The following is a 16,552-nucleotide window of genomic DNA, read 5'->3' as shown; positions in this document are numbered from 1 at the left end:
ATTCAAGGCCCCATTAACTGCTGACATGTTTACAAGCCACACTTTATTACTGAACATACTGGGAATTTGGCAGTAGGGAAGTCTGAATCTGTTCCAGACTAAAAAGGTGAATACATTCCTATCTTCATCTCATTTAACACTATAACTGCCACAGTCTAACTTTATCATGAAATTGTACAAACTGGAACATGAACTTAAAGGAGACAAGAACACTTAGCAATGGCCTCGCGTGACTTTTTCATACATCTAGGGGGAAAGGGGGAAGGTCCACAGCCAAAACCATAGCTATTCTCAGTTATTGTGAGCTGACTGGATCCCAGAATGATGGAGTTTCTGGCACTGAATGTCACCCTTAGGAGTCAGAAGGTGCAGGTGAGGTCACATAAGGGTGATGTGGCAGCACAGGGCAACCACAGGCTCTGCAGGGCTTTCTCACAACACTGGGACAGCCCCTGCAAACAGCACATAGGATTCTCCTGTTTGTTTATAAGCAACATAAATCAAGAACTCAGGTCTTACAAGTGGCATCATTCCTCCTGGAGATGTTTTAACACGAAGCAGCTGTGCTTTTACTGTGTAGGTGTGAGAAACATACAGGATCTAGGAGCTGGCTGTGAACTCTTCATTTACAGAACAGAAAAAGCCGATTAACCTGTGACTCACTAGTGGTGACACTGAGAATGAGTCTGAGAAGGATGCAGGTGCAGGGCTTACTTACTAGCAAACTCACTCCAGAAATTCTCAGAAATGGCCAAAGGAAAATCAGCAGCAGCTAAGAGGGACTGTGGTTGCACCAGGCTGATCACCAGTTGGGAAGGCTTCTCTCTTGAGGCCAGGCAGCAATGAGAGCAAGGGTGGCAAACAGGGATCCAGAGTACCAGTGGCCAGAGGTGGGAGCTGCCATCTGGGAGCACTTGGAAAAAGCAAAATGAATCATTAGAGGACTTGGCAGTACCAGCTTCCAGGACACTCCACAGAGCTGCCCCTACTGCCTCTAAGAGATGTCAGAGCTCAGCATCTTTTGAGACCAGATCTTGTCTGAGCTCTTCATTGCCCAGAAGGACAGGCAGGGCATGGGGGCAGCAGGGTTTTCTGAACCTGCTGCTCTCAGGCTCTGCTTGGACACAGCAGAGTCAGGTGCCAGGGCTGCTCACAGCTCTTTGGCCTGACTTCCTAACTTAGCATTACAGTTCCCCTCAAAGTTCTAAACCTCCTTTGGCCTGTCATTTAGTCATTACATGTTAATTTCTTATTTTCCTTTGTTGTTATGTATGCAATTGTTTCTTAATGCAATTACTGTAAGGCATGGGGGACAACTCTTCTAGGCTTGTTTTTTCTATATTTAAATAGCTCATAATGCAATTTATGAAGTGCCAAAATGATTTCTAAATCTACCTCAGAAGGCTCAATCCACACACTGTGGGACTGGCTAATGTACTGGGCACATGACTTGTCTCATGACTTTTTTACATGGGATTTAAGCCTATTTTTACCCTTCCTTTTGTCTTTCTCACACTAGAGTAATGCAAGTAAACCCATCATCTGACAAAATCTGGCAGAAGGAAAGGGTCTTAATAAAGGAGATGCAGCAGCAGAGCTGGTTGAAGTGTGGTGATGTGGGTGCCAGCTGGCCAGTCTTTTCCCCTTATAGATCTGAATAAATAGCTAAACTGCTCCACATTCCACATCAGTGCTAGGTGACACCCAGGAAGGGTACAAAATTACAGGTTAATAGCCTGGAGCTCTAAAGGGCAATAGAGAGTAAGGGGAAAAGGTAGTAAAATCACTGACAGGGACTGAAAAGCAAGATTCATGGAAGAAAAAAAAATATGTATTAAACTATTAGCCAGAAATTATTTTGGCCAAATAACACTTCATAATTTTTTTCATGCATTTAGTCCCCTTAAAAGGGAATTTTCCAAATTCTCTTTCTCTATAACTATAAAATAAATTATGAATTGTGGACAAGAGAAGCTGTATCACTTCCAGTGAGTCTGCTTACACTCAATCCCAATATACAGTGGCATTCAAATGCTTTTTCTTCTGCCATGCAAGACAAGTATACTGCAAGGCATTCCCAGAGTCTGATCACAGAGTCAGCCCCTGTGCCTGGGGAGTTGTCAGTCAGTTCAAGAGAGGTAGGAGCAGCTGGTATGGTTTTGGCTTGCATGTTTGTGGGGAAATGGGATGAAGATAAAAAATTGCTTTGCCCGGTGGGCTCAGAAATTGAGAAATGGGAGAAAGGTGGCTTGTGAAGGAATAAGAACCTAATGTGGGAGAACTGTGAGTTCCCTGCACATGGCCTGAAGAACCTGAGGAAAGCTTAGCCCCAGAGTTAGCCCTTCCCCACACTGGGGCCAGCACCACATGCATGTAGTGCACAGAGAGTGCTGGGCACGAAGCAGGGTTGCAGGAGTAGATACACAGCATGTTGAAGAGGGGCTTCAGTCAGAGAAATGGAAGATCTGTCACATCCAGGGAGTCACATCTCTGCTAGGCTTGCATTGACAAACTGAATCTGCTTCATGGCAGACCAGAATGAAATGTCCAAAATGAGTGAGCCTCAGGAGTCTGTCTTGCTGGCTGGTGCCTCAGCAGAGAAGGCAATGCAAGCTCCTGACACTGACCTAGGAGTTGAAACTGGTTTCTGACCATCTGCACTCACTAGCCTTTCCATACTGTCAGAACTGTACCTACCAACTGGTATGTATCCAAAAAGGAGGCCAAGGACATGATCCTGCCAGAATTCTAACAGCCACGTGGAATCTGGCTATTGATAAAGGCAGGGGGGGAGAGGGGGAGAATGGGAATTTCCATTTAAGAGCTTTCCCTTTGACATTAAACATCTTTCTTCAACTACTTTCTACACACCAGAGCTATTTATTTGCTCCCTATTGTCTCCTCTAGTTGTTGACAGAGCAGCAGGAGGAGCTAGCTGAAACCAGGAATGGGACTGCATCCCTGTTTGTGCACTCCTGATGAAACACTGTAGCACTTGTGGTCTGCACACCACGGGTTTGCCACAACCCTTCTAGTCTTTCCTGGTGGCTGTCCTCTATTTTCTGCCTTATGAAGTCAGTCATCTGATAAAACAAGCCTTGCGATCATTTTTGTAACAGTAGGATTTATCCATGATTTAGGAAGAGAACTTTCTAACGTGTTATAAATGGAAGGAAAGTCAAAAAATATAATAACACAAGAACAAAGACTATCTTGTTGAAGGCTACAGACTGAACTGGAAAATGACTTTGTTGAGAGGGGAATTTGTCTTGAGGTTAGACTCTGAATGCATATAACAACATGAAGAAATATGATCTCCAAGTATGGGGTCTGATGAAGGAATTCCAAATGACAGGTTTTTGTGGAAATACAGCCTCCAGCTGCATTGATATGTCTCACTGCAGCTGTGTCAACAACACCAAGATGAAAATGCTGGCATTCTTTCTGCTGGTTGTAAGCCAGAATGTTCTGAGCTGCCCTACCTCTGCTGGCAATATAAGCTGCATGCTTAAATTAAGGGGAAAAAAAAGTTTTTACCTGATGTCAAAAGTTCTCAGTTACACAAAAAAAAAAAAAAAAAATTCAGTCATGTGGCAGACTGGTGAGAAGCTGCAGCAAGTCACTGGATGACAAGTGGATAAGAAAGGAGGATAAATTTACTCCTGAAAGTCTGGGACAAAGGCATGGGGAGAACCAGGGGATGATAATGTATAAGGAGTAAAACTGTGCTATTGTTGCATAGTGTTACTTAATTTTATTAAGTAGTTTAATTTATTCAATAGAGATGGGGACACAATCCACTACTCATCAATATACTTTTTCTCTATAGATCCTGAGAAGGCCTTTGCTGACATTATAGGCACAAAGCCCATATACTTGGAAGCACACAGGCTGATAGAAGTGGTGCCTGCTTCACACTTGATTCAAAATTTGGCTAAGCCTTACATCAATCTGAACCACCATGTTCTAGGACCTAAAGGTGTCAAAGACATTGTTAGTGCTGTGGTGGTGAGTAGCCAGTAATGGTGGGGCCAGTGTTTTCAAGAGCAATAGGAATTTTAGGCCTCTCTCAGGCCTGGAAGTCATCAATGAGTACATAGTGTGGGAGTAAAAAAAACATAGGAATCCTGGGCATCCCTAATGTTTCTCATCCTCTGCACATGAAAGTTTTGTGTGGTAACTGATGCCCTTTAACAGAGTTACCTCCAAAAGCAACTGATGCTCTTCCATGGAACACAAGCCCTCAGTGCTTCTAACCCCTACAGGGCCACAGACAGGGCTGCGGGGACTCCTGTATGTCTTTGTTTACCTTTCTGTCTCCCCAGTCCAACACAACCATTACACAATTAGAGTTTGAAGACAGCTGCATTTTGGTAGAAGGAGCTATATGCATAGGAGAGATGTTGTGAGAGAATTCATCCCTTCAAGAACTGTACCTGATCTGACATAATTTGTAGTCAAAATTATTGCTCATCAAGTTCAATCTTCTGAAAGATAACCAATTTTATCCAAACAACTGTTGTTCCCGGGCAAAAATGTTCAAATTCTGAAAGTCATGATATTTTCTGCTGCAATACTTTTATAATGTACAAGCTTGTGAAAAGCAGAAGTGTGCATGTAGTGGCAGTCTGGTGAGTCTGGAACTGTTATCTTCATTAGCAGATGTGACAGTAATTACCATAACTAAGTCATTCCAGTTTATGCTTGGCCAACAGAAAACATTTGTCAGAAAATTTCATTCTCCAACATGACACGGAGAAACTTTTCTAAATAGATTAAGAGAATAATGCTAAATGTTCAGATATGAACTGGTGGAAATGTTCCTTCAGTTTGAAACTGGGATATACAAAATGCATTTTGTTAGGCCATGGGATCTGTGTTATACTGAAAGAAAAGTCTTGGCAAAATGCCTCTTGGCTCACTGAAGACAAAGATCTATGTGAAACTGATGACTCTAGGGCTTTATTTGTATTAGGAAAGATACAGGGTTAAATACACCTATAACCTACACATTAATTACTGTCTGGCCAACATTTCTTATGTTGCTCATCTTATATTACTCCCTTGGTATCCTGGGCACTAAGAAGACAGTAAAACCAGTACAGTCTTTGGATCCATCCTTCTTATACTCCCTTCTTTTCTTCCAGAACATCTCTAATAAGCACCTAGACACATCAGGAGCTAAAGCCATTGCCAGTTTGCTTTTGGTTAATTTGTCCTACCTCAATGTTTTTCAGCTCTTGGGGGTTGTGTGCACACAAACACTGATGGCAGTAGAAGTGAAGTAACATGTGTTTCATTCCTGTCTCTCACCCTGAAAATACTACTCAGACTATGGGTAAAATCAATCTCTCAGCTATGTCTCTGATGGGAACCCAGATTAACAGTGGAAAGCTGGACTTAAATGATTAAATATTTGACCTGCTCAATTTCCAGCATCTCTGAAAACCAGTCCCTCAAGAGGAACTTAGTTAATTTCTGGAGCATCTCCCACATCTTTGGGTAATTCCACTCCACAGAGCAAAGTAGTAAAGTGACAAACTTCCCTGTCAGGTTTGGCTGAGGTGGAGTTAATTATCCCCATAGCAGCCCTCATAGTTCTGTGATTTGTATTGGTAGCTAGAAAGGTGTTGATAAATACAGGAAAATTTTGGCTCCCAAAGCATCAATCAGTGTCTCTCCAACACCCCCCCTCTTCACCACTTGGCTGGTGGTAAGCAAGACCTTAGGAGGGAACATAGCTAGGACAGCTGATCCAATCTCACCAAAGGGATATTCCATACCATATGACATCTCCTCAGCAATAAGAGCTAAGAGAAAGGCAGGGAGTAAAGGGAAGGGAGGATGGGAATCTGCAGCACATTTGTTATTATAATGTTTGTCTTCTGGACCACTATGTGTATGCACCACTATATAACACCATGTGTACTAAAGCCTGACTTTCTGGGAAGTGATGGGAAATAGAGAATAAATATTTTATGTTCCTTTGCTTTAGTGTGTGACCTTTTCTTTTGCCTAATTAAACTGCCTTTATCTTAATTCAAAGTGGCTTTTTCTATCTTACTTTCTCCCCTGTTCTGCAAAGGAGGGGAGTGACAGGCTTGGTGAGCACCTGATGTACAGCCAAGGTCAACCCACCACAACTTCTTACAGCCAGATAGGGACTGTGATGGACTGGAGGTTTTACCTAAAAGCACATCTTCCTGGAGACCCCAGCACAGCACCAAAGGAGAGATCAGTGCATTGTTAACATACTTTTCTTCCCCAAGAAACAACTTTGGAGAGGAGACTGCACCATACTTTGCTGAGGCATGAATAGTGAGTTACCTGAAATCCAAGGTCATCTGCAGCCCTCACTTGGCATGATTTCACTTGGCAATGCCCACATGATTTCCTGGCATAATTCTGCTAAGTGCTTCGTTCAGAAATAAGAGAGGCTGAGAGGACACAGTGTTGGATGAACTGCATCAACATTTTTTCAGAACAGCTGAAAAACAAACCTTCAGAACCTTCAGTTGTGTAAGAGAACACAACTTCATAAAGTTGTGTTCATAAAGACCTGGTGGATAGTACAAAAAACAGGGCATCCAGATCCAGAGCTTTCTGTCTGGCTCACAGGCTCACCCTCATCCCCACAGGTGACTCTAGCAGCTATGAGTCGTGTATGGGAACACACCTGCAGCGTGAGAAACCACAGTAACAGAGCAGTCTGTCAGAGAGGAAGGAGCTGAAAGAGAAGTCCCTCAGGGCTTATAAAGCAGATAATTACTAAAATCCCAGAGGATTTGAGCCATTGTTTGTTTTCATTGCAAAGTTCAGGAGCTACTCAGTTTTTCATAAGTAGCCCAAACATAATGGTTTTAGCCATTGCACAGTAAGCAACAAGAGACACAGACTAGAAAGGAATAAAATGAAGCTGCCTAATCTGTCTGTTCAGAGTGAGAACCTGAGTGTGCTAGTAGTCCTTCAGAGGAAAAGCAAAAAACCAATTAGTATTTCAGTAATCTCAGATGCTGTTACTACACTGTGAAAGACTTGCATGAATATCTGAATGCCCTTCTTCCCTCAGTATGTTCCACACACCTGCTACCATGATGGCCACAAGCATGTGGTGTGAGCACCCAGTGTTCCTTGAGCATCTCAATAATGCAATGCCTTCCATTTCATGAACGCCTTCCTTCTCCTGGCTCAGTATTTCCACTGATATGTTATCTCTTTCTAATAAAAGTCCATATATTTAAAATATGGTACAATTACAATTGAAGCGAGGGCAAGGCAATGCGCTCCTGCCTTGAAAAAGCCTGCAGGCAACACAGAGATTGGTACTAAAACTTTTGACCTTCCTAGTCCAGAAAAATGCCTCTCCAAAATTCAAGGTTTTACATCTCTTCTCTCCTTCAGCTCACTTGAAGCAGGAGCAGCAGAGATTACTGCAGAATCTGTTTCTTTCTGTTTTGTTTCTAAAAGGAATATTTTTAAGTCAGCTAAATTCACCATCTGCCTCCATCCAACCTTCCATACATGGAAAATTTGGATGAGAAATTCTCCCTGAGAATGCAAAGCAAGTGTTGGCAGCAAGTCCTATCCCTCCCAGTGTCACAGCAGACATAAATGAATTCACACATACCCTGCTCTAAGTAGAACTTACACCTTGAGGTGTGTGATGCATGTGAATTGGCACTGGCACTCGTACAGCTGGGCACAGCTATCATGTGAAGCTGAATTCCTCTCCTCTGATAATCAAATATAAGTAGAGTGAGTCTTGATATTTTAGATGTGGCAAGGAGAATCTGGACATTTTTCACAAAACCCAGGCAGTGTCTATTAATATAAGAAATCCTCCCTCTCTCTACCTTTCTCCTTCACAATGTAAATGATTTGCTAAGAATTTATTCAAGCACAGGATAAACTGTGTAGGGCAATGCCACGGCACTACATACACTTGGAGTATTACCAAGCCCTGGCAAAAGAAAGCCAAAACTGTCTTCTAGTAAGACAGGGGTCAATAATCCCTGAAAAGGCAAAACTGAATAACCAGCTAAGATTTCTCCAAAGGTGAGAATTGAGAGCTAGCACACCTTCTCAATCCAAGATCAGAATCTAGGAATTCAGCTCAGAAAAGCCAGCTTGCTTACAGAATGCTTCCAAGCTGCATTCTCAGCTAGATCTAGCATCACCATCCTGAGAGCTCGCAAATGACACTATGGTGGTTGAGAGGCATCTTTAAAGCTGCTAATGTAGGCCTGTCTCTGGACAACCTGTCCTTGTAAATCACTGCAACCACCCCAGTCTTTGGGCCTGCTGTTTCAGATTATGTAAATAAACGTGTCTGCGTGACTTGCTCTTAACCTGGCTTGAGGTAAAGTCGCTAGCTCACCCAGAGGCATTCCTCTCTTTCTCTGTAGCCATCCAGATTGTCTTAGGAGCTGATAGCACAAAGGACCTAAACAAGAACATGTCTTCTGCTGGCCAACATTAACAAAGAAACTTTTCTTTCTAATTGTGAGAATGGGGACTGCACAGGAGGTCCAAGGTGGGGGAGAGATGCTGTTCATGCACTCAGAGAGGCACACAGCAGTGTAATGCCAGACAGCCAGACCTTGTAGCAGGCAGACAAGCAGCCTAAGCTCTGATCTGCTGTGCTACCAAGAGGAGCCAAGCGAATGGGAAATGTCCCAGGGGGCACAATCCCATCCAGAGGGGCCCTAAAGCAAGTACCCCTTCAAAGGCAGCCCATTGCCTCAGCCTCCTCCCATCACAAGACTGAATATGATGCACATCACATCCCTCTACATGACAGATGGATATATGGACCTGATACATGGAATTTCACATTAGAAGACAGAAAGAAACTAAGAAGGTAACTCCCCTTGACTTGGAAGCTTGCAGACTTTCGTGGGACAGAGACAAAATATGATGAGATAACAGAAAAACCCATTCAAAGGGACCACAGTTCTCCACATGCCTGCTGAAGAATGGGAAGAAAGGGTGATCCTTGAGGTTACAGCATGCCTTCTGCTAGACATGATATCTTCATTCTCACCATGTCTAGATCTATGTCTCTTCTTTTACAGATGGCCAGTAATCCCTTGACCACAGAAGATGCCACTGCACTAGTCATAACCATCAGAAAGAACATATCTCCCTCCAAATTCAAGACTCCAGGACCATACACTATGCATTTTTAGGAAGTGGGTGGATCACAGAACTGCCCCTTTCAGAGACTGTTTTGCCACTTGCTGTATCTTTCATTTATGCACTGTCATTAATTAAAAAAAGCTAGTATTTGACAACTCTTCCAGAAGCCATGCAGAATCTGGATTTAGTCTAGCTCTGGAGAGGTGCTTGTAGTTTTACCACATTTCACTCACTTCCATTTTCTTACAGCAGAACTAGAACAAAGAGTGAATTACCACTGGAGGACAAATTCTGTTCATCCCCTGAGCTGCCTTTCTCCAGGGCAGCCTAAGATGCTAAATACTGTGAAGTACTTTGATACTCCATCACTATGTCTGGGGAATAGAAGATGGATGCTTCAAGGCATTGAAAGTAAAGCAGTCCTATTTTTAAAAATGCAAATAAAACATTAAAAGGCTGGTAGGAAAGAAAAAGAAACCAAAGAGACCAAATCTTAGTATACTCTGTAGGAAGGTGGGAGCATGACAAATATTGTTGTAACTTCATGTGCTGCCTCTGTTGTTTCAAAAATAGGAGACTGAGAAACGCTCCTGAGGTCCTGAGTGAGAGCAGAGGTTATGTTGCAGACCAGCACGGGGTAGACACCTGGGTATATTCTAGTCCAGTCCTGGCCTTCCCATCCATGCACTGGTTCTTCATGGCAGGAGTTACAGAAGGTGTCTGGGCCCTCAGGGCCCTCCATCCACATTTGGGAGCACCGTGATTAAAGGAGTGCTTAAATCACAAAAATTAGATTTGGGACTTGGAATGTAAACACTTGAAACAAGCTAAAAATAAAGCTGATGGGCACTCATGTAATGGGTTGTACCTAAGTTATATTTGCATGTGGTTCTTTGTTACTATGTTAATGAAAGAAACTAAAAATAAGCAGAATAAGTAATATTCATCCATAGTCTTTCCTGAGAGTATCAAGAGCTTTCAGCAGAGATAATCTGAAGAACAAGCATTCCTCTAGGGTAAAGATTTTTTCCTGCATAAATTAAGATCAAAGAGAATTATTTTCCAAGTCTGCAAGAAATCAGGCCTCATTCTGCAAAGGAAAACTAAAACAGGCTGTATGGGTGTAAAGGGCTGCATTGCAATAGACATGCTCCTGCTAGTTTTATTACTAATAACCTAAACAATTAATAAAATTGGAAATAATGATAAATTTTAGCTAAATTCTGAGAAATTAAAAGAGATTATTGAAATGCATTTATTTAAAAGGAAACACTTCAGAAACTTTGAGGCAAGGAATTGATCTTGAACCTACATCTCATTATGAATCTGCTTTTTGGGGTTAACAGTTGTTCTCTTCACCTCACTCTTGCAAAAATCTAAATTACCTGGCATTTCACAAGTGAAAGAGTCAATGGCATAAATTTACAATGACATTTCAGTATCCCAGTCAAATGCTTGTAGGTAAACATCTAATCTACCTGACAGATTTCATTCCACCTGTGATGTGGGGGGGATACTGTAGGAAGGGAGTCGTGCATTTCAATTCTGAGTAATTGTAAATATACAGTGCCAAAGAACTTGCATTGTCTTAAATCTTTGAGAAATTAGTAAAGGTGTTAGTCCTTTACAGGAAACTTAAGGGAAGACATAAATAAAAGCCTTTTCTGCTCCTTTTCTCAGTGATGCATGCTTATCTTGACTTCCAAAGAATGAATAATTAGTGTGTCAATAAGAGGAATTTGGAATAAGGACATCTAGAAACCTTTGACAGTACTAGCAATGGTGCAGCATACAAAGGCACATTTTAAACAACAGTTAAATCCTTCTGACAAGATTTCTAAGCATGACTGTTCCCTACATTCTTTCTATAATCTACTCTTTATTGAGTTCCAACTTGCACATACTGACAATCAAACATTTTCAGGAATCATTAATCAAAGTAGCCAGCACATGCTCATCTTCAGCACCACAGTACACTGGAAACTACTGGTGCTTTTCAGCTGCCTGTGTGTTGTTTTTCTGGACGGGACTGACTGTGTCAAACATGCAGAAATGCCCAAGCTGGCTCCCCCCAGGTGCTGCCTGACCCCAGCACTGTTTGTTAGGCCAGACATGGTGCTTTGGCTATGCTGCTCCTGAGGCTGCACTGGCAGTTCACCAGCTTTGGCATGGGCTTAAGCCATGCCAAATGGCTCCAAAATGGGTTGTCAGCCCTAGAGAGAGCCAGCAGCCTTAAAAGCAGCTCGAGCTTTCCTGCTCTGCATTCCCAGGAGTAGGTCACTCTGCTGCTGTCCATAGTGCCAGGATGTCTGAATGGCTTCACCAGAGAGCCACCCCACATCCATCAAACCCTTGGTGCTGAATGAAAGCTAATAACCAGCTGCACCCTGACTGGTTCAAGACTGGATTTGAGTAGTAACAGTCAAGAGCTTATTGCACAGTAGATGATTAGCTTGTAGATGGATCTGCAGAACAGTGGGTCTGAAGTTTCCAAAAAGAAGTTGAAAGAATGCATTGGCAAACTATAAATAAACTTTAAGGGAAAATACAGTGCTTTAATCTTTCACAATGACAGAAACAAAAGCTTTCATAAATTTCCTGAGCTGCCTTGACACTTTCAACAATTAAACATATAACTAACATAATACATGAACAATTCCCCTGTCATCATGGGTATGAACAAAATCATAGTCATTTCTTTAAGAGCTCAATCAATCCAAAGTAAAATTTAGAGGAATAATTTACAGTGGCATCAATGATATTTGCATTGACAGGTTACTTTCTAACATTCCAAACCCCTGAATCAGGACACTGTGCTACTGCCCATTCAGTATATGTTAAAACATAAAACTTGCAACATGAACTCTGAAATGCTGAGCTGTCACTACCCTGTTTGAAATTCTTAGGAAAAAACAAATGTCAGGCCTTCTTCTGCTGACTGGAACTTCTTAGGATTACACAATGAAGCAAAGAGCTTTCCCAAAGGTTCTGTTCATCTGAAGACACCCGACCCCTTCCCAGAGAGGATCATCTTTCTTGTGGGCTATAAAGCTCCATTGCTGGAGATATTGATCCTTTAAGGTCTTGGGTGATTCTGATTTTTATTTTCAGAACTCTATAGCACATTGTGGCCATAAACTGTTCAACTTGCAGTCTGTGTCTTAATAGAATGGAGAGGAGATCTGTCTAGGACTGTCTCAGGGATGAACATGAACCACTTGAATGGCCAAAAATAAGAAGTCTTTGGTAAAGATATTTACTAATGAACACCTACCTTGCTCTAAGCTAATTTCTACACAAATTAGTATATCTTTTTCTGTCTCAAACATGGAAAAAGAGAAAGATGAACACTTATTTACGGTTGGATCTCCAGGGGTTTCCTGAAAGTGAAGAGCAGAGATAGCAGAAGGCACCATCCTTAGGAGAGGATGGCTAATGTATTTAGGAACACAAGATAGGCTTTGTTGTTCTCTGAGTGTCCACACTGACTGCACTTTCCTTGCCCTATGTAGCACAATGAGTTGATGAATAAAACTTTCATCAAGTTGCAGGATTTGATGGGTCAAATGCATCCTGAACTAGATGCCATCTACAGTAAGGTCAAAGGCTGTATCACCAAGATCCCCAACAGCATCCAAATCCCATGGAAGTGATTCAGGCAAGCTATTTGAATTGTGTTCTTAGCTCCTGTACACAGTACACATGCTGTGGACACTTGGAGGGATGGAGGTTCAAAGGGGTAAGTTTTCCTTCAAGTGAGAAATACAGCCAAATTCCTTCAGAAAAGTAAATACACAAAGAGAATCACAATTTTCACACATCTCAGAACACACAGACTGACTAAGCAAAGCCTTTGATCTTCTGGAGAAGGTATTTCCTCGGGATCTTAGAGCACTGAGGGGGAAAAAAAGAATGTGATACTTGCTTGCTGCGTAAAACAAATTGATTGATTTCAGGTATGATCCAAATGAGTGTCCATCCTCATCACAAGCCCATCCCAGCAGCTGACTTTCATAAAACACTTCTCTGACAGTTTTGCTTTAGCATCAAAATTAATGTGCTTCATAAAAGTAGGATATGGCATTATAAGAACAAGGTATTTTCCATCTGAAATCGATATTGCTCAGCTTTTCAAGGTCTGCAGTTTCCATGGATAGCAGGAGATGGTGCTGTCCCCCTTTCTGGAAGCCAACACAAGCAATTGATGCTTGCTGAGCTAAATAACACTTTTGCACTACCAGCTTCACTGTGTTTCTTAACTGCTGTGCAGATTTTCAGCTAATTGGGTGAGAATTAGCTGTGGATAAGGCCTCAGATGAACTTAAGCAAAGGCTTGGGCTGTTAGCTCACATCAAACAATGCTGCTGTGCTTCACAGCTAGTGACACTTGCACTACTATGCTTTGCAGCTTTTAATAGCCATTCAGGTATTCAGGTATCCTCATTCAAACGGAAGCAGAATTCAGAGAAGAGTAAAGTGATCAAAGATCTGGGGGACAGAACTGTCTTGATTAGACAGCCTAGCCAAGCAGTGGCTGCTGGGATGAGGACCAAATAAGCATATGCAATTATAAGGAAAAAAAGCCAGGTTTACTACTGAGTCTTGTTTCAAGGTAGGGGGAGAAGGAGATGTAACTGAGAAGAATGGAATTAACCTGAACAAAAGTCCTTTGTTCTGACAAAAGTCTAACTGCACAAGAAGTTGAGAACTCATATCTCTCAGTGATGGGCTGAATAAAAGCAGGGTGATGGAAGAATAAGAGGAGAGCTGGAGGCAGGTATCAGTGGCTGTTTCATGGTCATGCCTGTGTTTCATCTCTGCTTCCAACAGAACTCTTTGAAAGAGCACAACCTACAACTCTGAGAACTTCTTTGGGAATATTGATAAGGATGGAAATATAAAGATTCCTGTGGCAGCCTTCTGGAAAGCCATGATGCAAGTGTGCCTCTGAAAGCATGGCCAGAATCTCTTCTGGTAGGGTACTGCTCTAGGGAAATCTCTCTGCTGCAGCACAGCCACCAGCCAGCTTTGCTGGTGACATCAGGACGCTTCTGGGTCCCTTCCAACTCAGACTATTCTGGGATTGTTAAGGCTAAAAGGCAAAATTCACTCATAGCAAATGCTGAGCCTAGAATGACACCAACAGAAATGCCATGACACCCAATAAATAGTGCAGATAGCATCAATGATAATGGACCAACTTCAGAATATCACAGACAGCCACTGTTTGTAGAGGATACACAGGATATTGATATATTCTTATGTCTTACTGCTACAGGCAAGTGAAAAATAGGCATCTAAACCCTCAGCTGTACAATGGAGTAGACAGTTGTCTTCCTGCCAAAACCACTGTGGTACTTGGGATCAGTAGCAATGGTCAGCCAGACATGATGATCTTTTGCAAAAACAACAACAACAACAACAACATTATTAATAATAATAATAATAATCTTTTTTTTTAATGCTTAAATTGCCTCCCCACCACCTTTCTGCATTTTTTCTGTCTCTCTTCCTCCATGCACCAGGCTATCTGCTCACCTATTAGAAGACAGCCAGGCCCCCCCCGATATGGAGAATTTTTCTGCTTAAAATTAGCCAGGTTTCCTAGCACTTCCCCTCTTACCAACAAAGCATCCCACTGAACTGAGTCCAAACTGGTGAACTAGTGCACAATCTAGACTGGAATCAGACAGCAGTTGTGCATTACAGGTGAATGACTCCTGGTTTGTCTTTTTTTCTTTAATTCAGCTTGACACCAAATAAACATAACCTTATTCATCTTAGGATGTGAAGGGACGTATGTTTTTGGCCAGTCCACTACTTATGCAAATAAAAGGTAAATGAAAAAAACACCTTGTTAGAAGTTCTGTTGAATCAAACTACAAGTCTTATTTTCCAATTTGATAAACTTGCCATGAGAATCTTGCAGGAATCTCCGGGCTGAATGGCATTTTCATTCATCCTAAATCTATGATGAGAAGCATCAGCTCATCACTATCCCCCCTGCAGCCAAAGTAAGATTTGCAAAGACAGCATATCTGTGCTGTCAGAACTTTTCTTCCATCCTCAGGGACTCTTGGTTTTTTTCCTTCTCTCTGATTTCTCTTCTTAGGAGACCTACTTTTCCCTGGAAATCCACCTTCACACCACAGAACTTATCATTCTCTTGAAAGTGCTCTTCCTTAGTGCCTGTAGCAATCATGTCCAAGTTCTGAGAGCTGAGCATTCAGCAGCAAACTCCTAAGAGGCTGTCAGTTGCTGCAGGCTAAACTGCTTGTCATTGGACCCAAAAGTCCCCCTAGACTTTCAGTCAGTTCTGACACGTGACTCATCAGCTGAAAGCCCTGTTAGTCATGCCCAAATATTCCCATCCCTCAGCACATATATGCTGTAGTCTAGTTTTAAAGCTAGAAGCAATGGGTCAGTTTTGCTCTTAGCCTCCTAATGTTTTCAAAGAGAAGCAAATTAATTTGTTGGGTCCAGTCTTTATTCCTTAACAAATAGCAGTACCACACTAAAAGCATCCATGCTCAGATGCTAGATGTGCTTTAGCCTGGTTAACCTTCAGTCAGAGGTTACAGAGGATTCCCAGTACTTCAGGCACAACTTACAGAACTGTGGTTAAGCAGATAAAACTGTTGAAACCCAGTGGCCAGAAAAGACTTCACCTGGTGTCCTTAACATGGCAGAGTTGAAATAAGGGGGGAAATAGATATGGATGTATACATATACCCCTTATCTAGCTTCTTGATGCATTTTTAGCACTGTAGCATGTATGAAATTGTAATATTCACCTTGCAGATGAGTCAGAAGAGTTGTGATCTTTGCTGTCCTTACTGTTCCTGCCTCAGGCTGTCTCCTCAAGATCCTCTCAGCAGCTTGAAGATATCTGACAGAGAAGATTCACTTTACTAGAATAATACTCATTCACTTCTTTTCAATCAGTCACTTAAAAGACCAGGAGACAGCATAGAAGCCTGTGGAAGGGGAAATAGAGGAGGAAGAAAGGGAAGAGACCTAAAAATGAAGCAAGGAAGCAGGGCAGACAATGCAAGATTGTATGAGAACCACTGAAAGAAAGCTCAGAGTGGCACTGAGCTTGGGGAGGCCCAACACTGAGGATCTATGATAGTCTAAGTTATTGAATGTAAAAATGAAGTCAATGTTCCATTACAGAGCAGGTTCCTATACAGTTTGGTCTTTTTCCATTGAGGAAGGATTGGTCCTTTGAACCTGGTTACCAAATCTGTCTTGCTCTGTATGCTGACAGTGATGAACTTACTTACAAAGACAAAGGCAAAAAGTGGGAACTGGGAAATAAAAACACTCATATATTGTTATTATCTCCTTTTGAGGTAAAGCACATGGACAAACACTGAGGTAAGGGCCACCAGTCATCCCCTGCCACCTTAGC

At 42.1% G+C, this 16,552-nt stretch overlaps 1 protein-coding gene across 1 annotated transcript; it reads left to right on the top strand.

The window, feature by feature from the left end:
* The first annotated feature begins 321 nt into the window (after positions 1-321).
* Positions 322-16,111, top strand: LRRC74A (leucine rich repeat containing 74A). Its single transcript, XM_063159365.1, is given in 17 exon segments — positions 322-372; positions 605-701; positions 2,533-2,643; positions 3,830-4,008; positions 4,326-4,432; positions 4,976-5,090; positions 5,148-5,251; positions 6,270-6,339; positions 7,070-7,113; positions 9,053-9,178; positions 9,712-9,787; positions 12,651-12,762; positions 12,765-12,796; positions 13,969-13,998; positions 14,000-14,073; positions 14,770-14,847; positions 16,084-16,111. Coding segments are annotated over 17 exon segments (1,434 nt in total).
* The last annotated feature ends 441 nt before the right edge of the window (positions 16,112-16,552 follow it).

The sequence above is a fragment of the Melospiza melodia genome, chromosome 6, assembly GCF_035770615.1.
Source record: "Melospiza melodia melodia isolate bMelMel2 chromosome 6, bMelMel2.pri, whole genome shotgun sequence".
NCBI lineage: Eukaryota > Metazoa > Chordata > Aves > Passeriformes > Passerellidae > Melospiza > Melospiza melodia.
This window is presented reverse-complemented; position numbering and strand designations above follow the sequence as displayed.